This window comes from Dermacentor andersoni, chromosome 7, assembly GCF_023375885.2.
Source record: "Dermacentor andersoni chromosome 7, qqDerAnde1_hic_scaffold, whole genome shotgun sequence".
In the NCBI taxonomy this organism is placed as follows: domain Eukaryota; kingdom Metazoa; phylum Arthropoda; class Arachnida; order Ixodida; family Ixodidae; genus Dermacentor; species Dermacentor andersoni.
In genome coordinates, this window is record NC_092820.1 from 58,706,013 (window position 1) to 58,732,332 (window position 26,320).

Below are 26,320 nucleotides of genomic sequence, written 5' to 3' on the forward strand. Positions count from 1 at the left end.
AATTAGGCACTTTAAAGAATGTCCTGCAATTATTGCAAAATACGGAAAGCCATAAATGTCCCATGTCGGTATTCCTTTAATCAAATTTGTGACATTGCTCAGCAGAACGCTATAACCACTGGACCACACTGGTGGGGGCACTCCACACAAACAGCCAAGAATACAACAAGGAACAGCGGAACAGTTTAGGTACCTGACTTTGTTGTTGCGGGACTAGTTCAACCTCCTGCGAGACCAGTGAGGCACGGATTCTTTTCTTTGCCGTGCAGCGAATGCGCGACTTTGTAGCTTTTACTGGATTGTGGATTTCCCCTTCGAAACAGTGCACATTGGCGTAAAGCATCGTCTCGTACTTACAAAAATTGGAAGATCCACATACATGATAAGCGAAGCTTTCTTCAATGTTTATCGAAATGTGTACATCCAATCACACTTGATTCTTAACTTCTCTATAGCTGAACACTCTTTGCCCGGTGCCTGCACTGGTCCTATTTCGTTCCCTTTACTTTTTTTTCAACACTTGGCTGCTTCTGTTGCCGACTTCACTCCTTGCCTCTTGTTCTGTTTGCCTATTTGGTCACCTGGCCAATGGTATGGTACCTACATACTCATTCTGGGAGTCAAGGACGTTCACATCATCATCATTATTACCCTAATTTTATGCCTGCTGCAGGACGAAGGACTCTTCCTGTGATCTCCAATTACCCGTGTCTTGCTCTAGCTGATTCCAACCTACCGCCTGCAAATTTCCCAATTTCATCACCCCACATAATTTTCTGCCATCCTCAATTGTGCTTCCCTTCCCTTAGCACTCATTCTGTGACTCTAATGGTCCACCTGTTATCTACTCTACGCATTACATCGCCTGCCCAGCTCTATTTTTTTCTCTTAATGTCAACTAGAATATTGGCTATCCCTGTTTGCTCTCCGATTCACACCACTCTCTTCCCGTCTCTTAACGTTATGCCTAACATTTTTCGTTGTGTCTCTCTTTGCGCGGTTCTTAACTTGTTCTCAAACTTCTTTGTTAACCTCCATGCTTTTGCCCCATATGTTAGCACCAGTACAGGAAATGTTCGCATACCTCATGACAAATGGCCAGTTGCACATACCCATTGGCTCATCTTGTCTATTCGGACACATACATAGTGGTCTAAATTTTATACACTCACTGACCGATAATCTGAACTCAACAAGGGCAGCCCAAGAGTCTGAACAATCGGGAGCCCAAACTATCAGTTTCACCAGAAAATAAGCCACTTTATTCCACAAACGTCCCAAAACATGTGTGCCACGTTGTATTGTAAAAGATCTTTCGCTCTTTTTGGAAAGTGTAGAACTCGGTCTGCCGATGCTTCCCACTTCGGCACAATTGCAGTGATGCCTACATGGACAAGCATCAGCAATGCATGGTTGCATGGTGCTGGTATTGGCAAAGCATACACAACCACTGACACGCATGGCAGTATAAATTATCCCTCACAACCCTCTCATGATAAGCTTCTTCATCTATTTGCTCAGCAGTGCGTGCAGCGTAGTGCCATTGTAAGCATACTGCACACTTTTAAATAGGCGCTAGCACAAACACACTGCCATTCTCTGCCCTCTCTTTAAGCGGGACGGCTTCAATTGCACGTCGCTTGCAGAAACGAAAACAGCCTGCCGTTGCCGGATTGGCTCAACAAGATGCGCACTGCACGTGCGCATGGCCAGGAGTGGCATGGGCATGATGAAAGCCGACTGCATATACGCCGCAGTCTACCAGCAAATGCACACGTACAATACAGAAAGCATACCACCACAATGATGGCATGCATTTAGTAGGCGACGTGCTGCATAAATTGCACAGGACTATCGGCACCATGTGGAAGCAGGTACCACATTTTTACAAAGCGGCGGTCGCTCTGTAGCAGACTGTTGTTACATGCATGTAAAGCAGGGAAGGCTGGATGAGTCGTCCGCTGTGCTGCTGTGTTCCCTGCCAAAGTTTCAAAATGCTGCTCAACTTCGCACAATCGCACGGCTGTGCAAGAGGCAGAATTTTTCACTGCCATGGAAAAATAGAACGAAAAAAAAAAGATGTTGCAGCGCGTATCTTAACATGTACTGTGCCATCGCATTTATTTCTTTTGTTAGTAGCAGCCTGGAGGACTTGACACGAATGCAAGTTAGTACTCAGTGGTTCATGCTACATTTTAATGCATAGTTATGCTGCGTTCCTGCCAAGCACATATTAACAAGGTTTCACTGAAACATGCGAATAAACAAATGCTGGACTTGCGGAACCAACATCGGCAGAATTCGCACCGGGCTTAGCTTGTCCTGCTATTTGGGCTTAGTCAGTGCTGGCTCAACTAGGCTTTGCTAGTTTTTGTTTCAAGGAAGTGTCGGCAACAAGGCTGAGGACCATGCTGCAGCAATGCCAGTGACATATAAAAGCCAAAATATCTCTAATTCTGCTCCACTCAAGCAGTTGGAGTCTAAATTATGGAATGGTGCGCTGTAAGATCCCCAAAATGTTGGTCATCCCTATACATTAAGCCTATGGGACGAGGGATGTTGCTACGAAGCAATCTGAATAATCGAGCGTGCCTGATTTATAGGTGCTTGAATTATTAACCAGCGACTGTACTTCGCAAAGTAGCAACAGCCAGCCCCCGAAAAGTGAGGCGAAAGAGACCGAGTCCACTAGGTGTGCACTCACCAGCGGGGTCTTCCCTCGGGGGTGCCAAGTGGGCAAGCAGTGTGGCAGAGAAGGCCTCCCTCTGGGCAGCGTTCCACAGTGAAAACCAGTGCAGAACACAGCTCACCTCCAGACGGCTGGTGCCAGCCAGGCTCATCAAGGGCGGCTCCAGGTGGAACCTACTCCTGCAAGGAGACACGTACCTGGTCTTGACATATGTCCCATGCTTAGGTGCAGGTTAATTATGAGACTGCGACTTCCCATGCTGGTTATGTGGCTAAGTAATTTGGCTGACCAGAAGGCTGCAGGTTACAAAATCCAGCTCTGATGTCCAGATTCTAAAGGGTTAAACGCAAATAGGCCTGGGAGTTTAGTTACATCTACGTCAACTCTTTAGGGATGACTCTTGCTGCCTACGAGCAACACACCAGAAAAATATTTTTTCTTTGCTGAGTGTTGGTTCTGAATACGGAATTCCTGACTAAATGTCTTCGGCCAACACTGAACAACCAGCAGCAAGTGTCCTTGATTGGATAAGAGTAGGAACGGAGGAGGAGGAAGAAGAACTTGGGTGTACGACTAACCATCTTTTGAAAGCACAGTCAGAGCAGAAACAGTGATGCAAAATCCCCAGTTGCAGTGGTATCTCACAGGTAATGCAGAGGAAATTCAATGTACACCTCTGTTTCACATCCAACGAGAACTGCTTGTGCAAGTTCCATACAAAGCCATGCGTGGCTTGGTGTAAAGCTCACTCTCAGCATTCTGCCTGTTCTTGGCCAGATGCAACAAACCTATAGTTGTAAACCTTTCTTAAAAATATTATGATGCTAAAGTGTCGAACGGGTCATTGCACAAAAAAGCCGGTGGCGTATGTAGCAGTGAAATGGCACCTAATTTCCCATTGGCTGCGACACTAAGGCGCGCCCGTGATGCTGCCTCATGCTTGCTGGCTTGGGCCTCAATGGAGGAGAGCGGGCAAGAGGAAACACCTGCTGCAGCGGTATTGTGTGAGGGTGAGAGCATCGCCACGATGCCATGTCATGCCTCACTTTTGGAAACCCATGTTATCCACACCTTCCTTACCCACACAAGCTCTTGCCTGCGTTCTAACTGTGCCTTGGTAAAGCCAAATCAAAACGTGGCAAGCTTCTCAATGTGCGCGCTAGCCCGCGAGGAATTCAAAACTCAAAGAACCGCTCAGTGGCGTTCAATTGGACATGAACGCTTTCGCATTCACAACTCATCAGTGCTTAGGTATCCTTGGATTTCTTTCTTTTCCTCAAGAATCACAACCCTTAGTGTATTTTGTACATTTTAATACAACATAAGTACTTACTTAAGGCACGTTTATGACCCATTCTTAATGGTTCAAAGAACAACCACAGCTGGTGAAAGCCAATCCGCAACCCTACATTATAATGTCTCTCGCAGGGAAAAGGGCAGCATCATTGGAATGTTAAGCCCTATCAGTCAAATTAGCAATGGAAGCAGAGAAGCAGCCCCACTCATAAATGACCTTTACTAGCTTTATTAGATTCTGAGACTCCTTTATTTAGGTCAGAAATGCTTTTTTGTCTTGTTGAGATGATTTTCAGAGGTGATATCTGCAACCAAATTATTGTTAATGGGAATTGAACAAAAGCAAACTTAATGCATTTAAAGACATGATTCAAATGTTCCTGCGCACAAAGGTTGCTGAGTGGCGGCTCCAAAAGCTGGACCCTGGAGCTGTATTTTCAGTCGCTAACTTTCAGAGATATTTCACTTTTAAAGTGATGCGTTCTTGTTGAATCCTTCCAGACTTTGTCGATAATTGCTGCTGTTATCTTGCTAAATAGCTCCTACAGAGAGAGAGAGAAAGAGAGAGAGAGAGAGAAAACTCAGTGTCTTTTCACTCTGTGAAGGATTACCAGCAAAGCTGTGTTTGTGGGCCCCTTAATGGCAAACTGCACCTCCGCTGCGGGTTGGCCCAGCGTAGCACTATCTTTGGAATCTGCTCACGTGTGGGGAGTGTTAATGCTCACACATGGGGAGTGCTTAACGCTTGCTTCACCTCCATCGTGGGTCAGCCCAGCGCTGCACTATCTTCAGGATTTTTTTTTCCTACACGTGGACATGATAGTGAGGAAAGTAGTCCTTAACAGCTCCGCTGTAATATGAGCCTAGCATCAAACCACAATGTTCCAGCACAATGTTCTAACCATCAGGCCACAATTGCACACATACTTCTACTGTGCCAGCACCAAGTAGCTTTTTCAGACGCTTGGCATGTGTTCCACATATGCCTCAGCGTGCATGTCCACCAGAGCACGTTCACACTAAAGAATATGTGCGTGTGCCAGTTTCCATTTGGCTACAGACGCAGCTACATATAAAGGGGGCTCTGAGGCAGAACCCCCTCCGCGGGGCAAAGCCTCCTCCGAAGTTTTCCGGGAAGTGGGGCAGGGGGGGGAAATTGTAATGACCAAAGTTCTGTCACTCATATCATTTGCAGTTTCTTTCGAGTTGCTTCTACTTTTTCACTTAAAGTTTTATTGTGTCTAAAAGCTTACTGCATCATTCTCGGTGCGGATGTGCACAGCTTTTAATTCATACTTTCATTTTATATCTGCAAATCCTGATAAGAGAACAAGTGCATTAGCAGCACCAGCAGCAGCTACTTTATCCATATTCTTTAACTTGAAAATTTTTTTTATTTCTACTGTGAACACGATGCACAAATACAATATATTTAAATATATAGACAGGACAAAGCTTATTATATTTCTCAAAAGAAGGAGGTAGCCAACTAATAATTATTTCTAACAGTATGGATAGCCGATGCCGATAGAATGAACATGTTGCTGTATATTCCCTTTGTTTCAAATTGCTTGGCGCACTTTTTCATCCTAAAAAATTTGGCGGCCGCTTAAGCTCCGCCTTTAAGTGTGTAACACGATAGCATTCAAACATCCCTGCCTCCTTCCCATGCTTCCTGGCAGCTACAGCTTATGTAGTTCTAATGAATGTTTACCGGGAAATGCTGGTGACAAACGCTATGCATCAAGGTGAGCTTTCTGGTAGTAATGCGGCCTCTTGCGTGGGCCTATCCCAAAGGTTGTGCAAAGCTCCACCCAAAACATTAAATCATTTTTAGGTTTCTGTTTTTGTTTCTCACTTTGAATATCTCAGTCGAAAAAGATTTAACATAAACGTCTTGCACTGTTGGTGTTTTGTTTCACGACATTTGTTTGCGGGCTGTCATTGTCAAAATTCTGAGGAATAACTTTGTCAAGAATGGAAGACAATGTATGAGCAACTTTAGTGATAGAATGGTGTTGCGATACAACCCACATATATTGCATGTCATATAGCAAGGTGTGGCATATACATATACTTAAATATACAAGCGTTGATCCAGAAACAAGGTTCCCATCAATTTTAGAAATAGACAACATTGCTTATTCTCATAGAAATTTACATCATTGGATAGATGAAACTTTGCTCTATTTTTCTACACAACTGGGATCTTTTTCTAAGCATTTTTGTAGACGGTGCTCCAATTTCTGTATCCCAATGTCGCAGAACTCCCCCGCCAACCCACTGAGGAAGCGTTTCACTTCTATGACTTCATCGTTGCTTCTGAAGCATTAGCCACTCAAATGTTCCTTTAACTTGGGGAACAAGTGATAATCACTAGGTGCAAGGTCTGGACTATACAGTGGGTGGGGCATGACAGTCCACCCGAATTTTGTCAAAAGTTCCTGGGTTTGACGGGAGACGCAAGCTTGGGCGTTGTCGTGAAGCAGCATTACACCGGCTGCCAGTCGTCCTCGCCGGCAGTTCTGGATAGCTTGCCTGAGTTTTCTTAGTGTTGCACAATAACTGTCCGAGTTCATTGTTGTCCCACGTTCCATGAAATCGATCAGCAGTAACCAATTACGACCGCAAAAAACACTGGCCATGACTTTGCCAGCAGGAGGAGTTTGTTTGAACTGCCCTGCGATTGGTGACTCTGGGTGACGCCACTGTTTGGATTTTTGTTTCGTTTCGGGAGTGAAATGAAAAACCTACGTTTCATCTCCCATAATGGAGTCCCACAATGGAGTCCTACAATCCTTCCTTATCTGCTTGACACTTTTGAAGAAACTGGCGAGCACAGTCAAGACGTTTCTCCTTGTGGTTTGATGTCAACAGCTGTGGTACCCATCGAGCACAACACTTGTGATACCCTGATTTTTCATTCAAAACTCTTTCCACTGTACCGTAAGAACTCCCAGGAATCTGAGCAACAAGTTCACGGACGGTGATCTTTGAAGCACTTGTGTTGGACGATCTCGATAACTGCCTCCATAACTGATGGTCTTCCACTCCATTCTTCATCGTGGACTTCCTTTTGACCAGCACTAAACTCCCTGCACCACTTTCGGACGTGTCGAACGGACATACACTTGTCGCCACACACCTCTGTCGACTGACGAATATCCACGGGTAGAGTCCCTTTGGTGTGCAAACAGAGAATTACGGAATGAATCTCGCACTTGGCGGGATCAACAATGGGAACCTCCATATCAGACAGCTGCTGAGCCAAAAATGAGTGGCTCAGGAAAGCGCGGCCGGGGGGAATCGAGAGTGGGGGAACAGCAGCGCACAACAGTGTTGCTGGATTTCGCCTCGCACCTTCCCATGTGGCTGGAGCTTTTTGGGAAACTTATTTCTGGATCAACCCTTGTATATGGAAATTTTCGCTCACGGAGACGCCGGCGCCAGATGCCGAAGCTGACACTGACACTGGATTTTCTGTGACACGGGGCACATGGCCAGCGGATGTAGTACTCCTCAGGTGCACAGACAGCCATGAGGAATTATTACAAACAAGGAGAAAAGATACAATTATTCGCCCTCCATGGCCCCCTCCAAAGCAAATGCTTTATCAAGTTACCGGACATTGAAGTCTTGTGCTATGCACATGCGCCGCTGCCTACCCTTCTGAGCCTTGCAAGAACCCTAAGTCAATGCCTAAGCTTAGCGCCGCCACTGCGCCATCCAGTGGTGTCTTGCGAACATTACCAGGAGGCATCTTAACGTTTGAGCAAGGGAATAATGAGATATAAAAACGAAGGGAAGCACCATTGTGTCCGTTGTCCTTTTCGTGTGCACAACTTTGGAATTAGTGTCGAGAACTTTCTCACTGTTTTCCACGAGGTAGTAGCATCGTGTCCTGGCCCTCATCTCACCTGTGAAATTAAGCGAGTGCTTGCTCACGCTCACAACGGTCGTCCGGGATCTGATAGGCCAGAACTGGTGACTGAAGTCCTCCGTTATTAATGCGTATCTCTTCAAATCTTTGGAGGAGTCTTTAGCAGAGGTTCACTGTAACAATAAGCTCCATGAACAAGAATGCAATGCGAAGTGCGTCGTCACGATAGCTTGACTTGCGTTGAACTATAATATCATATGCGCGCTATCACACATGGTTCTTCGTGGCTGCCTTGTGCATTTGGCATAACTAACTGATTCAGAAAATTGTTTGCTCCCATTCTAACGGAGGGGTGTGCCTTCATGAATGTTGTGTGGCAATAAGTCTTGAAAAAAGAAAAGAGTGGGGACCTATTGAACAGCTCTGATCCGTTCTGTTCAGGGCGCCAGTTTTACAGAGAGATTGCTTCTTTACAGTAAGGCAACATGAGGTTGGCAAAAGTCATCAGGGGCTAATACAAGGTGACGAGATGGTGAAGGAAGCCTTAGGGAAGTGAGGCAAGCTTCAAGCAAACCACCTGGCTCAGAAAACAATGCAAAAGTTATACAAAGGAACAAATATGGGGTACATAACAGCGCAAGCAAGGCGAGGCCTTTTGGGTACGCAAAGGCGCTTCGTTGCACTATATGTAAAACTCCTAGTTTATGCTATGCATTTTCCTGATTAATTTTTGTTCTTCATATGCTTTATCAGATGCTCACTAACACAATCCAGGCTGTTCCTACTTGCTCTCGCGTCCTTTCGCCCTGTTTAGATATCGCTGTCTTATAATTTATTCGTTAATATAGTCCTTTATTTGTGTGCCCGATAATTAATTACTATATAATTGTTTATTCTGCCGCCGGGAAATGGATGAAACCAATGGCATAAGGCATGCTTTGACATGTAATTAAGCTATTGTGTTATGGAGTTGCATTGCTTTAAGCTAATAATTGAAGTCATAAGTTGTGTTCAGAAGTTATTATATATTGCATAACTTTTATATATGTTATGTCGCATCTTCTCAAATGACTTTTCGTCAAGAAAAGATTTCTTGATTGCATCTTTGTGTATTAAAACTTTCAGAAGGTGTTACATGGCTTTTTCATTTATGCGTATTTGTATGACTTAATACACACAAAACACATCTTCTTAACATGTTTAATGGCATTACTTGTGGTATGGCTCATCCAAGAGACTCCAGTCTCTTGGTGGTGCAAGGGCACTCGGGCTGTGATATTGAGCTGTCTCCTACTATGCTGTCTTGTAAGTGCTCATATAAGGCAGTTACTTCAGTAAACAATCCTTCAAGGTTACACACAGTTTCTTCAAATACAGTTGTTATATATATATATATATATATATACCCGCACATCGAATATTTCAGCGAACACTTCCAAAATTTTTAAAGGGTGCCTGTGGCAGATACCACAATTCTAGTCCATGAACTGATCTACTCGAACAGGCGGACATGCAAAAAAATTAAAATGCATGACTAATTAGCCAAAAAACACTAATGCAGTTTTTAACTAATTACTTTACGGCCCATATTGCAATTTACAAATTCTAGCTGCGGAGTTCACAAGGTGGATTCACTTGGAACGAATTTTCCAGATGACACCAGTTTCGAAATAATAATTCCCGCACTTTGCAGAGAAATGCAATCGCGTTCCAGTTACTTCTGTGCTTCAAGGCATAAAAGGAGGTTTTGTTAAGAAAGTAACTGGGATTGTCTTCTTTAGACTAATCTTAAAACAGACACACATTTATTTATCTATTTATTTGTGTATTTACTTATGGATGGGGTTCGGAAAGCTAGTCGGGCCCCCTCCTACCCGCACCCCCCCCTCGGAAGAGTGAAAACTTTCCGCCAATGTCTCCTCGCCATTACTGCCTCCACAAAGGTCAAACATCACCTTCATCCTTGCCCCACAGTGTGCAATCACATGTACGGCTGTTCACATTTCGGCATGAACAGTGTAATACATAAACAAAGCATGAGATTATATGCTGCATAAGACAGGTGTATCAATCACATTTAGTTTCATAGTATTTATTTAACCACTTCACGAAAGCTTTGCTCCAAGCATATTCCAGTGTGTGTGTTGGATCTGCATAATTCTTGTGTGGTGCAGCAGCCACTGCCATGCACTCCATTGATTTAAGCAATTACTGTGCACTGAAAGTGATATTCATAGTAGTGACAAACGGAGAATACGGCAGCAGCACACAATGCAAGGTGTAGCTGGCAGTCCTGTGGATGAGATAAACACTGCAGGCATGTACCATGTGGTCTCACTGTGGTTCGTTGTGCTTACATGAATCTCAGATTTATTGGTCAATACTAAGCTTTCACTGGCATTAGTAGCACTTTCTGCATAAGCAAACTGCAGCTGAAAATGACAAGCAGAATTTAAAAAAAGATATGCTACATGGCAACATGAAGAGAATGTTATCATCAGATGACTCAGGAAGAAAAAAAAACGCCAAGCTCTCCCCTACATTACTACAACACGACAACTGTCTTCAATTGGGGACAACCTTTTCTACCAATTTTCAACAATCGTGATCTGCGAGGTTACTATTCAACAAAACACACTGGGCTGCACTTTTGAGTGCTTCTCTTGTGACCACAGTCTTGTGCTGAAACCTTACTGTGCCGAGGTGTCATGCTTCCAGTATGCTCATTGGGTGCAGTGGAGGAGACCGCTCCCTCACCCGACTTTCACATCACAAAGACGCCATGAAAGTTGTTTTGTCTGTTTTTTATTTATTATCAGTCACCGAAGAGCCGGATGTGAAGAGCCTGTGAGTCAGGCTTATCAAGCTTTGTTTGCTAGGAGAATGCTTTGCTGCTGTGTGTTTTTATTGCAGCAGCAGACTAGAAAAAGGAATTGCACTATTTTCAATTCCTTAAGGAAATACAGACATCATGCGATTGTTAGCCGTAGTTTCACAATGTTGAAAAAAAGGACTTCGTCGCGTTGAAACAAGCTGTTCTACATGAGGCAAGAACTGTATCTTTGTTAATACCTGGAGGCATAATTTCTTAAAAGATTTCATAAGTTTTGTCAGCAGACTCTTAATTTCATCATAATGCACAAGGCCCAGCAGCACCCAAACCATGTTAATTTTTTAGTGATACCGTGTGCTTACCTTTGTTCATAGTCTTCGCAATTTCCTTTTCTTACTCTTCCATATGAAACATTATTTTTGTTTACTGCTAACCTACACAGAGTGTTTCTTTACCTTCACTTCGTTATTTTTGTGCGACTTTGCAATCCTTTTTTTTTTTCCCTTGCCGAGATTGTCTCGAACGATTGCTTGATTTTTGTGCAAAAATGAAGACGTTTACACTACATTGTTGGTTGCCCATGTTAAGCAGTGCAGAGAACTTACATGCATGCTGTTAGTCCCTCACTGTAGACGATGAATCGTGTGCATAGTTAGTGCAAGCAAAATTTCGTATTAGCTCAATCGTACTCACACATTTTTGGAGGCTGCATTTATGTCATTACAGTGTTAATTCCTTTCAGAACTTCATGGCAAGAAGTAATAATCTGAGCAGCTTCGTTTCTTAAGAGCAACAAGTTCTTGCGAATGACCTCAGGTGTTATGGTATTCAATGAAAACAGTGAACAGACAGTGTCAATTCAGGGCTAGAAAATACCTCGGGGAGAAGAATATAAATACCTTGGTGCACGGATAAATGAAGGCTACAGATAAGTGGAAACACAGGAATAAACAATAGTAGCAAACTGACAGAGGAATGTGACAGCAATGAAACACAGAGCGCTATGCTGATAAAATAGGTACGATGTACTCCACGGTATGTGGAAAGGTGTAATGGTTCCAGGACATACAGGTGGAAATGCAGTTGTTTGCTTGAAATCAAGTGTACAATCAGGAATCGACGGCAACCAAAGGACAATGGGACGCCTCGCTTTGGGTGCTCACGGCATGACTACAAATGAAGCTGTGCAGGGTGATAGGAGCTGGTCAAGCTTTGAAGTGAGAGAAGCTCAGAGCAAAATTGATTATGAAGAACAAATGAGAAATATGGAAGAAAGTAAATGGGCTGGGAGAGTCTTCAGGTATTTGTATAGGAAAAAACATTGATTCACGGTTCAGCAGAAAAACTAGATATGAGCAACATGGCTACAAAGAACGTCAAGCGGAAAGTCAGAGAGGCTGAGATAATGTCAATAGAAAATAGAATATAGATAATGTCAATAGTGGTGGCAATAGAAAAGAAACTTGCCATGAGTAACTACTTAAGAGAAAAAAACGAAATCAGGAAAGAAACAATTAATGACAACTCAAAGAGAAGCTCAATACTTTTTGAAGCGAGATCAGGATGCCTTAGAACAGGCACTTATAAAGCAAGATCTAAAGGAGAAGAAGCATGTGCTTGCTGCGGTAAAGCTAGGGACACTATGGAGCATGTTTCATTAAATGTGAAGATATCTGCCCAGCGGTCGATTAAGCCATCTCTGGCTGCCTTGAAGCGCTTGCGTTCAGCGAGAGCAGGGGGAAAGTAAACATGTCTGTTATATAGATTAGGAAGCGGCGACTGGAAGATTGGTGGAAGTAGGGAAACAACAAACAACGGAGACGTGCAAAAAGAAAGTTCACAATAGGGGTTCAGAAACATTGGTTATAGGAAATTCATCGTGGTTTTTTTTTTTCCTTTCGACATAGGTAGGACATTAGGCAATATAATAACAAGAACTTGGTGGCGCAATCCAGCGCCCCATTCCAAAGGGTACGCTCAAAGCATCCATCTATCCATCCATCTGTCCATCAGCGACACTGCATTATCAGGCTCTCTGCAATGCTTGAATAAAGACTTCCATGACACTTTGTGCGGACATTCACAAAACACGAACTCTTGTTTCGACTCTTTATGCACTCACACAAAGCTTCACCGTATATTGATTCCAACTCGTTGTAACTGCTGCATTTCTTTGTTCCATTGTGTTTTTGAGTGTGTGCTGGTGCGCTTCAAGATCGGTCCACTACGAACACCCACCACTAGCCCTTCTCATTCCAATGCTGCTTCTACATTATTTCTGTCGTTGCAACGTCGATAATGACCACGACTACGAAGCGTTGGCACGGAGCGCAACGAACTCAGTGACACACAAGCGACGTGTTGACGTTTTTCGAAGGTACGACCCCCTCTGCTTCACGTTCGACCTGCCGTAGCGACAGTCGCGGTCTGCAACCCTTTCGGAAGACGACGTCAATCGACTCGCAAGCCAGACTGCTCACGTACGCCTGACCGCATGCGCGGAGCACTTCTGTCGGCCAGCTACGACAATGGACGCGTTTCTAAATCTCCTCGCTAGCCGTCTGCGCACGCGCTAAAACCGCCGGTAGTATATCGCGCGGGGGTCGGCGACCGCGGCCCGCATTTCGGCCAATTTCCGCGTCCTCGCTCCTCCTTTCCCCGTGCCTATCCTCACTCATACCAAATTAGCCGCGCCCAACCAACCGTCTCGTTGCTCTCGAGTCGCCGAAGAAAACACTTCTGCGAGATGACCTCTGGCCCTAATTCATGTAGGCCCATAGAGTACAGCTGGGAAAAGGCAGTCTCCCCCGACAACCTCCGTTGTAACGCGTTGTCTGCCAGCGGCCGTCTGCTCCACTTTTTTTCTTCGCACGCGCATGTGACGATTGAGCGCGTTTCCGCGGCGAACACGCGACGAGTCCTTGACAAGACGGGAGCGCGCGTCGAACGACGAGCTACGAGAAAAAAACAAAAGAAAGAAAGCGCACAGGACACGGTACAGCGGCAGAGCACAGGTAGCCCGATGGGGGCAAATTAAAAAAAAAAGAGAGAGAGCTACAGCGAAACCTGTGCGCGCTTCGACGACCTCGATCCGTGCCAGCAGTACAGTGTGTGTGTGGGCTAATACGTCGGTCGGCATGTCGCCTCCGCGCGCGTGTTCGACGCAAGCAGCAACAGAAGCGGAGGCCGTCGCCGCACGCAGCTATCGTGCGATTCCAGTAGAAAAGCAGGCCGGTTTTTTCGAATGCTGCGGATGAAGGAAAAACCGGCGCCGCACGGAAGGCACGGGGCCAGATATCGCTGAAACGATGCACTGTTGTGTTCAGGGTACGGCGCAAGCGTCAAATAGAGGGCGAAGTCCGCGCAAAAGAGGCACGTGCGCCTAGCCGCCAGGCGCACGTAAGAAAGGGTTCACGAGCGGGTGTCAGCCAACTCTAGAGGGTGTTGTGCCAGCGCACTGACAACCGATGATACGGCAACTGCGATCACTGATGGAGAGCCGAGTCTTTCGCTTCGCTGTTGAGAAGGCGTGGTTCGGTCGTCTGCGAGATCTAATGCGTAGGTATCAGGTTCCTACTGAACGTGCAAAGCTAAAATACTCATCGTCGGAGTACGCACAAGACTTCGGTCGGCTCAGCTGACGCGAGATCTGCCTTCAGCAACACTGCACGGATTTCGGCCGTCGCAACGCCGGAAGAGCGAAAGCGTGACGTGCGATACGAACAGGTGGCGCGTGCCTGAGTTTCCGAAAACTGAGCAGAGAATCGGCGACGGCAGAGTGCTTTACGAGCAGCGGGTGTTGCGTGCAGTAGGCAATCGCCCCGAAGCTCCGGGAAATGAACGGCTGCAGGCGGATTTTCGCTGACGCCAAAAGGCTGTTTCACATGCTGCGACTGCAACGACGAAAATCGGTGCTGTCGCACGCGTCGCAATGCGATTTTTTGAGGGCTCATTTCACATGATTGCGATTTCAACAATGCGACTGGTGCGACGCCCAGGGTTGCTTACTGCCAGGCTTCGTGGCACACGCTGCATAATTCTTTTATTGTAGTGAATAAAACGTTTACATTATAATATTATTGACTTCTCTTGATTAGAAGCAAATAATGTGTACGTTTACTAATTTAAAAACGTTAGTTAAGATTTGTCTTGGGGTGCGCGACGGCGGTTTCTGTAGTTCAGTGCGACATCGCGCACGTAAACAGCTGTTCGCAGTTGGTTCAGCGCTGTGTGTTGTCTTATCTACATTCTATGACCGTTTCGTTCTGCCTGCGCTACAACAATCTACAAGATGACCTATCCACAAGTTCATATAGCTACCCTCACCGTATATGCAGTATTCGGAATTCGGCTGCCACGAAGTTGTCGTGTCAGCCCAACAAGATCCTCGCGCTACCCGTGCTCGGCGTCAGCTTCTGGAGAAATTATGCGTGTATATTGCCCGTCATTGCGCATATGTGGTGCCTGCTCCTAGCCATATTCTTACGCCAAACGCAACAAGAAGCACCAACCCGAACGCCCGCGTGTGCCCCTGAACGAAGCCTCAAACGATCTGTGTGATTACGACGTGGAATGAAAATCGTGTTGTGAAATTCAACCTTAGCGCTAGCCTGGTTCGTCCATCGCCGTGCTTGCGCTGCGAATATATATATGGGAGCCCTCTCTAAATATTTCTAAAGGCGCAAAAGCCGACGCATCAAATGTTTCGAGCAGTTACCGTCACTTGTGTAGAAACCTGTACGTTGTAGCATAGCATTCTAAAAGACACGCTTCTCGTCCACTTTGTTGTCCCGTGTCTCGCGCTGGTAGTATACTTGGAACTTCTAACAAGAAGACCATATCAATACGCGCTATTCGTAATGCAGGATCGTAGGCCCACGGCAGGCGCACTTGCCGTAGAATTTTTCAGCTTTCTGCTCAGCCTCGCACGCCTCTCACGGTTAGCCTTTGTGGAAATAAATATTATTATTATATTACTACTGTTATTAGATATTATAGTTTCTTCACTGTAATATATAGCAATCATCCAGATTTCTTAAGCTAGTCATGCATTTAACCTGTATTAGATCAACATTGTTACGACATGCTTATGGGAGTCATTTCAAACTAGATTGCTCAGCCAGAGAAAGTACAAATGCAAGCCTCAATGTTTATTCCAATTTGGTATTCCTAAACAGATTATATTGGCAGAATTTTATGCCTGCTTGCATTTCCTGCAATTCAATGTTCAGAGCTGGAAAAACTGATTCCTTTTCTAGCTGTCGAAAGGCTGCTTCAATGTCGATAGCAAGCTATAATTATTCATTTCGAAAGTGTGAAGCAATGACTATATGTCTAAGCTTATCAATGTGTTTTTGTTCCACGCACAAAATGAATGCATGACGTGCTTATGTACTTATTTATTTATATACCTCGCAGGCTGCAAGGTTGGAGTATTATGCAAGGGGGAATAAAAAAGTTGTTACAAAAGGAAGAAGGGCACAACATTAAGAAAAAAACCAGCAAAAAAAGCAGTACCAATAAATTGCACCAACTAGCCCAACGTGTTTTACTGGCGCAACATTATACAATACTTAACAAACAATAACAGAAAAAGTTACTGCCCATGCACCCTGTAGAGACGGTGAACCAGCAAAGCTGAAATGTGCAGCCCCGGTGTTTATCACTGGGTTAATTCCAATGGTTTATTCAAGTCTTTCTATATTATTGGTTATGTCTGCGTTTCTTAATGAGGTTATGCACATGTTTGGCTTGGGTTTATCACATTCTTTATTTGGAATGCCACACATTGCACTTTGCAAGATCACCATCATAGAAAGTGCAATGGAGTGGTTCATTGTGTTAATCCAGCGGGTCCATCAAAGTCTTTCTGAATTATGTTACGCACTTGTGTTTTGTAATGCGTTAATCATAATGTTTACGACTCAGTTATGCACTGTAGTTACCAAGTGACACACCGGGGCTGCACATTTCATTTAATTAAATACAGGGACACATTTTCGAACCTATTGGGAAGTCGGAGAGACTGCTGCACGCGCGCTCTGCTGCTAGAGAGAAACGACGTCACTATCTGTCTAGCCAATGGCCCACCACACCTTTGCTGTGATAATAATGACATCATGATCTTGTCTTAACCCCATCCCCCTCTGTGTCCCTTCCCTGCAATAATACGCTGATATAATGTATGTTTGAAATGCATAAGCATTTCTATGTCTACCCAACAAGAAATGTCCCCGTCCATCATGCAAGACGAATGCAATGGCTCATACCCCTACACTAGGGTTTTTGGGATCGGACCATGAGTGTTTCGCCTAGGCATATACAGCTTCACTGTAAAAAGAATGAACGCCTTTCTGCTAGAGACCAAGACAATCATTAGGTGTATTAACAAATGAAAGTTTATTGAACATGCCGAGTAAATGCTGTTCGACAAGCAATAAATCGAATTTACACAAAAAGCAGAAGCAAGATCTGATGTGTGTCCATACAGATCCCAACAGGAAACGCACCCATCTCTGAAAGTGTAACAGCGGCCATGCTGACACAAGATTCTCCCTGTGTATTTGCATCTACAGCATCCATAATTTCTCTAGGCAGCCGATCTCCACGGAATGCTAGCTTCTTCCTCTACAATGCACTCTCCACATCTGAGCATGCATTGTAGAGGAAGAAGCTAGCATTCTGTGCAGATCGGCTGCCTAGAGAAATTACGGAAGCTGTAACTCTAAAAATGCTGGGTTAATCTTGTCAGCACGGCCTCCGTTAGAAATGGATGCATTTCCTGTCAGGAAACGCACATTCATTTTTGCTTCTCCTTTTTGTGTATGTTCAGTCTATTGCTTGTCAGCGAGCATTTACTCGGTGTGTACATTAAACTTTTGGTTGTTAGATCATCTCGGTTTTCTTGTTTGTCCTATGTGTTCTCTGGTGCCATTTGCAGCCAGGCTATTCATTTTTTTTTAGACTGCAACAAGTCACTTTAATGGCCCTCATGATACCTTATAAAATCTTTTATTTGGCCAATGTAGCAAGAATGTACAGTGTGAAGCAGTAAGAACGGGGTATGCTAACTTCTAATTAAAAGGTTTAGTGTGAAAATGCAGTGATCTATAAAGGTTACCACAAAGTAGTACAGCAATAAAACCTGATAAAGACTAGTGCTTGATGAAACCAAACATAAAAGCAGGAAAAGGAGAAAATACATATAGATATACAAGTCCAGGGAAAAAACATTGTGATCACCAAGTGTGCATGAGGCTACCTTCCAGGAAACTCATCTTTTTCCCAATGGCATGGAACTGGAAGCATGTGCTTGCATAAGCAAGCTGTCAGTCTGTCTATTGGAATAACAACAGTGTTTCTTGAAAGGTGCCAGCATGCAGGATTGGCAATTGTAGTGATTTTTTCCTGCACTTGGAATTTTTCTCTATTTTCTTTCTGTAGCATATTTATTTATGTTTGGCTGCATCAAGCACCAATTTTTATCTATCCTTCAAAGATGTCTTTCTTTTTCTGGGGAAAACTCGGGGAAGGCAGGAGATGGAAATTCAAGACGATGAGCAACATGAGAACAAGGTGAAAGTAGGAGCCAACGTTTCTACACGTGGACCTTGAAGAAGACAAGTCCACTTGTCGAAACGTTGGCTCCTGCTTTCACCTTGTTCTCGTTTTGCTCATCGTCCTTTTTTTTTCTGGTAATTTATATAACTCGCCACATTTTTACAAATGAACCTCAGTTGAAAGTTAGTCCTCATCCATATCTAGTGTCATCCTGTTGATACTGCTTCATGCTATGCACTCTTGCAACATTTGTGTGTGTGTGTGTGTGTGTGTGCACACGCGTGGATTTGGATGTGAGATCGGGCTCTTGGGCAGAGGTATCATTCTTCTCCTGTGCAGCCTTATGAATTCATTAACTATAGTGCAACAGAAATGCAATGGACAGGAACAAAGTGAACACACAGAGCGCTTCGTTCTTGTCTGTTGTGTATCTGTTGCACTTTAGTTATTAATGAATACACACAAACTCGTCCAGTTTTCAGTTAATATGTCGGGCTTATAAGCCCGCTTGTGTCCTGGAATATCTGCATGGCTATGTATCCTGTAATTTAATTTCTGGCCATGTGCTTGCAAGTCGCGGGTCAATCTCCTGATTTTCCTAACAATCTTGTGTGATGTGCAGGCCCAGACAGTTTATGGTGAATCCATACAGGGTGTTGTGCAGGGTGTAATCTGCACTACAAGTGCTGCTTTGATTGTTTTCAGTTCAGCTTTTGTAGGTGTAGGATGACCTGGAATGGTACTCACTTATATGGGGTTTAAGTTTATGTAGTGTCATACTACTGTTACACTGCTATTGCCAGATCAGTGTACTATATGTGCCTTATGTTTGCTTGCATCTTCATGATTAGCAACCTCCTCTGTGTGTTTGGCAGTTGCGAACAGTCTCCTGGCCTAATTGTTTGCCCCCATATTCCACAGTATGGGCCTGTTGTGTTTCAAGTTCAGGTACTCCCGAGGTTGTGTTTCTGAAGGGAGGGGTAGTCGTCTTTGCATCTCATATGCTAGCTGGCATAGTATCTTGGGACGAGGTTTTGAGCTCTTGAGACAAAGAATTTGTGCTGCAGGCTGCAACTCTACTCTGTCTAGGTGCTTGTTCGTTAGCTCTTTCTCATAGAGGTCTTCAAGCATGGTACAGTTGGAAAGACCTGTTATTACTACCTGATGCCTGTATTCGATGAGTTGTCTTTTTTGTGTGCTGCTGGTAATGCATACCGTACCACACCTTGGACACAAGCACAGCATCTGCGATTTTCTATAGTATCCACTCGTCCACCCCCATTATTTCGAGATTATTCTTTTCACCAGGTGTGGAAGTTGCGCCCAGGCATTGCATAATTGTTTCACCCACATGCTGGCTTTGCCGTCATGGGCTTACACTAGCTGAGGATTTGTGGATGTTGACTTGCGGGCATATTTGTCCAGCTATGTGGATCACAATGTGCAATCTGGGGTAGTTATTGATTCTAGTCTTTCTTTTTTTTCCAACGTCGATATGAGCTGACTTATCAGAAAGCGAGAGGCCAGACTGGCCAAGAAAGTCTGCAGTGTTGTCGAGGGCTTGTTGCATCATTCTTGATTTCTGTATAAGATAGCTTTCCCATAGACTGTAATACACCATAGGCTGTAGTGTTTCTTGTAGTATGCCTGTGTTGTTGGTGTGTGTGGGCCTAATGTACCTCCAACTCTCACCTGGAATTTTCTGTCTTTCAGAAAGTTACTGTTTAAGTGCTCTACCAGAAATGTTTTTGTTCATCGTTCCTCTTATTAGAGCAGCATGAGCTACTGCTGTTAAAAGCCTCTTCACTTTCTTCATTCTTTCATAAGCGGTATTACACAATGTCCTGCAATAAAGTTTCTGCTGCTTATGGCCCACTCATATCTGCCAGAAGGGACAACTCTTGAAAAAGGTTTTTTTTGTGATATGTGTGCAACGTAGTATGAGAATTCATGCCTTGACATTTATACATCTGTAGAACCAGCTTCCTGACAGAGTACTTGCTATACCTGATCATGCTTATTTGTGCAGTGCTGTTGAACAATATATATTGATGCAATGAATATTTACACACTCGAATTATCACGAAAGATGGTTGTTTTACAATTCTGCCCTTTGCTTTCTATTGGTGTTAGATTTTGCATAAGCATGCCCCCCTATGCAATAGCATTTTGAAGTGTAAGGGTTCAATAAAAGGTGAACTAAACCTAAGTACAAGAGCTTTTTTTCTCACCTACGACTCTCATCGAAATGCGACTTCCATGGCTGGCAAATCAACCCCTCGCCTTGTGTTAGCAGCAGATTGCTATAGCCACAGTGGCAGGTGAACAAATTGAAGAACAATATTTCTGTCTATAATTTTTTTTCTTCCCTATATGTAAGTAAAGTTTGGAATAAGTTTGTCATTGCAAAAAAAGCCCAGTTTGTGGTCTTTTATTGAATAAACAACATATTGTGTATAGTTGAAATGCAGAAATTTGTTCTAAAATCCTCGGGTGATGTATGTTCTTGCAAGTAGCATGGTATTTCATTACTTATAAAGATAGTAATCGCAGCGGATATCGTTATATGGGTTTACACACTAATATATGTGATCACAAACTTATTAGAAACTTGCTAGAAACATGTAAGGCATGAATGTTTCTGCACACTTGATCAGCTGTGAAAATGCAAGAACTGCTTGTACTGGCTGACTTCACTGCACAGTTTTGATTTACTTTTCTTCAGCGTGTCGTTTTATACTGGTTTATCCCCACAAGAACAGGCCGTTTGCCTGCTTTTCGCATTGTTGTACGAGCTCTACATAATTGTGCAGGAGGGTACGTCGTCACTTTGCCACTATAGCAAGCAATTTAATTAATCTACTAGCTGTACAGTTAATTACCTTGCAGAGCAAGTGTTCATACAGATGCAGTAAGGATACAAAGTCCGCAACATAGTCTATGTTTATTGGTTTCTGTGCAGGAAAAAAAAAATCTCCAGAGAAGAGGTGCAACTTAACGTGCATGTAATATTTTATTCAAGCCACGGATTTAATGCTATTGTAGCAAATTCATTACGATAGCCTACACTTTTGCTCTGTCAAATTTAATAAGAGGCAAGATAAGCTTTCAAGATGCATCGGGAAATTCATGCTTGAAAACCGACAACAATATGCAACTGAACGGTACCGCGTTCAGCGCAACGTTGAAACTTCGGGTACTTTGCTGTCTGGTCAGTTGCCCTTGCCGAGGTTGAAATAATTCAAGCTGCTCCGTAAGCGCGATTTTACAAAAGAAAATTGTGACGACCTCGTCGTCTGCTGGGGATCGAACACCTCCTAGCACTGACAACTCGCAAAGGCGTGCGAAGCAAACGTGAAAATGCACTTAATTTGCTGTGTAGCGTGTCAACAAACGCATAGCAATCGGAGAATGCAATCTGCGGTACAAGTTTTTTTATTCTCCCTTCGCGTACGTACCGAATTCGACGATCCACGTCTCCGCGTATTGCACTTGTCGCACGAGACGCCATTTTCCAAAACAAACCGGCGAAATAGCTCCGTTGACAGCTCTCCGCGCAATTTCGACGGAAAATCGCAGCGATCGGTGCGACGGTGCGACTGTGCGACCAACCGGTTGGTCGCAGCCGAAAATCGGGGGGTCGGCACTGCGACTGCGATTTTCATCGCAAACGACGGAAATCGCACTTCCGGTGCGACGAAAATCGCATCATGTGAAACAGGCTAAAGCGCAAAGAACAGCGGCAGTAGACTGTTGGCGCACAAAAGTGAGAGAGAGAAAAAGGGGGAAGCGGTTGGCGACGAAGGACATGTTATAAAAGCAAATTTGATGCGCAGTTCGGAAAGTCGAGCAGGCATACAGAGTTTGCTGTCGTGCGCATCAAAAAGTGTGGAATTGCGCCATGGTCGCGGACCGGTAATGCGAACGAATCCGATATGCTCATCAATGCGCTCATCGCGTATACATATACGCGAAGTACTACAATGGCGTTCTAGTTAACAGTTCTGTTTCTCGTTCCCTTGCCCCTTGCCAGGCTACTGAACATCACTTCTGTCCTTCGCGTATTAATCTTCAACTTTACTCTTACACTTTGTCGGTTAAGATCCTCAATCATTTGTTGCAAGTCATTAGCACTGCTGAACAGGACAACCCAAACAGTTGGTTGCCGAGATGTTCGCCGTTGACCCTCACTCTTAAAGCTTCATAGTAGAGTAGTTTGCGTACATCTAAAATTATGGGGTTAAACGTGACAAAACCACTTTCTGATTATGAGTGGATGGGGGGGGCTCAAGCTATTTGGACCACTTGGGGTTCTTTAACGTGCGGCAGCAGTGGCCGGGATTCGATCCCGCGACCTCGTGCTTGGCAGCCCAACACCATAGCCAAGCTTGAGTACGTCTACGCAAGCAGTGAATAGCATTGGAGAGATTGTCTCTCCTTGCCTGACCGCTTTCTTGATGGGTATTTTCCACTATTCTTGCGGAGACTTAGGGTAGCTGTGGAATTTTTTATAGATATTTGCCAAGGTATTCACATAGTTTTCCTATACCGCATGACAACGCCGGGCCTCCATGCAGGACTGCTGGTATATCTACTGAATCTACAGCTGGCGCAAGACAGGGATAATTGCAGATCGCTGGGCGAGGTCTTTGTCCTGCAGAGGACATAAATATAGGCGATACCTGCAGCAGTTAAGGTCGACTTTAAGTAGAACGTCGATGAATATTTTAGCAGATTTTAGGGGCTGCTACATTGAAGATGGTGCAAGTCAGGATTTTCTGCTCAGTTGAGGTGCCTTCACCACTGTACGGCTTCAATTTGCAACGTGCTTTGACTGTTCCACCTGAATAGGCAAAATTACGCTATGCGCTCTCTGCGATTAAAAAAAATATAATAAGTTTATATATACAACATACCAAAAACAAATTTATTCCGGGCGTTTTCCAAGGAGTACCACTAGAATTAGAGCCTTGAAGATATGCTTGTGTCACAACTTATGTCTGGCACTTCTTAAAGTCCATGGTTACAGGTGCAAGGTAAATAAACAAGCGCAAGGCATGTAAGCCCACCGTGCATTATTTGTCTCTCATCCGGTGATGGGTGAGAGAATGAACGGGCTGGGCGATTATTATCGGTGATTACTGTGGTTAACATAGCATATTTTTCTTGTGAGATGTTCGATGGTGTGCCACGACATCAGCCAACGTCGCTTTACGTTTGTACGATAAAGACGCGCATCCCCTGTCACACCGGCACTCTCGATCGTGCTCGTGTCAATGGGGACTGAGCGCTGCTACACGGTCGCTTTCAAGCCCGCTTGACCGATGTCATTGACTTTAACGAGGACCGAACTGCCTGCGTGACTGCAGAAATACTGCAAACAACCATAGTCTCCCGTTCAAACTAGGATTCAACACCTGTTCTGTCAACTGAGTCTGCTTAGCCCGCGGAAATAGATAAATTAAAAAAATAAAGATACGAGACAACTGTTTACGACCTAAAAACCAAGAACTGCAAGATGGCTGATATGCAGCAACAGATAGCGAGAAAGAAACACGAACACACACTAAGTATACCAAACAAACATATACCAGCCTGTGAGCAGTGAATGTACATTTGCCATGCCACTGCGCAAAATATTCGTTCGTCAAAGCAGCGAACGCACATGCAGTCGACGGCGGTCCCAGGATGCATACATAATTCGAACTTCGAAGCCACCAGTTCGCGTACCAGTAAGAAATAATAAAATCCAAGGAACACGCATACAGCTCAACAAATTAAGGCACGATACGTATTACGTAACAATGACCTAACCTAATGAGCACACCAGTGAAATAAAATGAATAATAGTACAGCTAACATGCAATTCTGATTGCCTTCAGTGAAAGGCCATGGATTCACCGACACCAAAGGTCCCTCCTGTATCGTGTACCGGCGTGAGCGTCAAGACGCACGGAAGAGTGGGTCTGGAGCTGTCAACAAGCTCTCCGGCTCGCACAATGGAGCAACAACATCGCCACACTTCTATTGATAGCGTTAATCATAACGCGAATCTCACCACCATGACTCCGAGGTCGCACCTCCACGGACGGACCAGATTGCATCGAAATGGATCGACGGACAGCGCGGTCAAACGAGCGCTTTCCTCCGGGCGCTGGAGCGACGTGGCTAACGTCGGGATGGCCGCTGGCGATCGGGCGATTGTGTGCTTTTTTTTTTTTTTCAACGAGGTGACCACGTCTGCGGCCACCAAAACCGGAGCACCCACGTTTTCACGTAACGTAGACGCCGTGCCGGAAAGTCAGTCAGGTAAACGGCGTGAGCGCTGTCTAGCCGGCAAGCGCACTGAAGCGCAGACCGGGCGTGTTTCATCTAGTTTCGCCGGATTTAGCAGTACTGAGAGACTGGCTGAACTGAAGCAATGATTAATGCTCTGCGACTTACAGTCGTAAAGTCTGAAGTGGTGGCGACAAAATAAAAATTATTAGGCCTAAAGAAGCGTCGGGCACAAACGCGTGCTGTTCCATGCCGGCACGAATCCTGCCAAGTGAGCAATACAGTCATGATGGTGTGCTTTTTCCAAGCGAGACGCTTTTCACCGACAGCACCGGCGTCGCACGCTTACCTTTTTTTCTTTCAGGGCGCTGATCGGTTGGACGAGGTGCAGGCTATCGGATGGAGACGGAGACCGGGAGCTAAAATTTATCTCGCGATTGTCAGCGCGACGCCACACGCACAACGTACCACATATGTTTACTACACCCGCTACGGCAAAGCGAGTCAGAGCAATGCCTCCTTTACTAGATGCCTGCCGCGTCGCTAGTTTTCCCATCGGAGCGGAGGTTCCTGTAGTTCAGGGTACTCGCGGAGAGACGGCGCTCGCTGCCGACACTAATTCCTGTTGCGGAGGAAGTGACGATTACTAGGCTGGCGCGCGCTCGACCAATCGCTTGACGAGAGACCGCGAGTCCTGCCTCCGGGATTGCGACAGACGCTTCTGAAATCTCGGAGGCAGGAGAACGTGATTGAAGCTTGGAGCAGCCACCGCAACTAGCGCTCACAGCCGACCCGGGTGGAGAAGAGGAAAGCGGAGAGAGCCCGGAAGCAACTTCTCAGCTCACGCGGCAGACATTGGTCAGAGAATGCATCGGCATCTATATCCACATCAGTGAGGGCCTATACCCGTCGTGCCAAGAGCACGCCGGAAGAAAGAAGGCATTGAGGTGGTCACTGTCGTTCAGTTTTTCGCCGCTAGAAGCTACCATTGTGGCCAGTCATTTACGCTTTGGATCTACTGTTAGCGAAACAATAAAAAACTAACAAAATTTTGTTACCAACTGTTTCTTCCGCAAACCTTTTCCTATCAGTAACCTTTGTAAAATGAACCTAAATAGGTAATATGGAAAATTTGAACTTGCGTCTCACAAAGGTGATTGTCTAAGTTGAGGATCCAACGACCATTGACTTCGAAAAAACACAGCTCTCGAAGGCTATGCTTTTGCGACCTGCAAATGCCGAAAGTGATTGTAAGGCTAAAAACCCTTCATAGCTGCAATGTTTAAGAGATTAACTATAGCAGAAATTTTATATTCCGATAATAGAGGGAGATCAAATCCAAGCTCAAACGATGTCTTTTTCAGCGTAACTGACGCATATGTCGAAGGCTTTGCTTTTGTTGGCTGCATGAACGAAAAGTCAGTGCAGTAGCCGAAAACAGGCAATGGTTTTGAAATCGCATATTCCGGCGAGGGCTGGCATCCTTGTAAACTGATACGAAGCATTGTAGCTGACGCTTCGTTACACAGGCTTTTCAAGGTGGTAGGGCACGCAAAAAAAAAAGAAGTTAAATGCGAAACATTTGTTGGCCAACATTTGCCGCTTCGACAGCATCTATCTATCTATCTATCTATCTATCTATCTATCTATCTATCTATCTATCTATCTATCTATCTATCTATCTATCTGGAGACCAAGGAGGTTATACTAATACTGGCCGAATTAGTATAACCTCCTTGCGAGAGACGGTTTTCGGCTCACACTTGAGGTCGAGAGAGGAGGTGGG

The 26,320-nt window shown here is 44.7% G+C and overlaps 1 protein-coding gene across 2 annotated transcripts in view; it reads right to left on the bottom strand.

Moving 5' to 3' along the window:
* The window catches only part of LOC126534417 (uncharacterized), a 62,543-nt gene extending 37,332 nt beyond the window's left edge, over nt 1-25,211 (bottom strand). Inside the window, exons 1-2 of one of the 2 annotated variants that reach the window (XM_055072883.2) lie at nt 24,884-25,211; nt 2,705-2,868 (exon numbers count right to left, since the gene is read on the bottom strand). In XM_055072883.2, coding sequence (XP_054928858.1) covers nt 2,705-2,840 — 136 coding nt within the window. In that variant the 5' untranslated portion in view covers nt 2,841-2,868; nt 24,884-25,211. Of the gene's footprint in view, nt 1-2,704; nt 2,869-24,883 lie in introns of those variants that run through there. The other variant, XM_050181697.3, reaches the window with a different exon arrangement.
* Nucleotides 25,212-26,320: the final 1,109 nt, after the last annotated feature.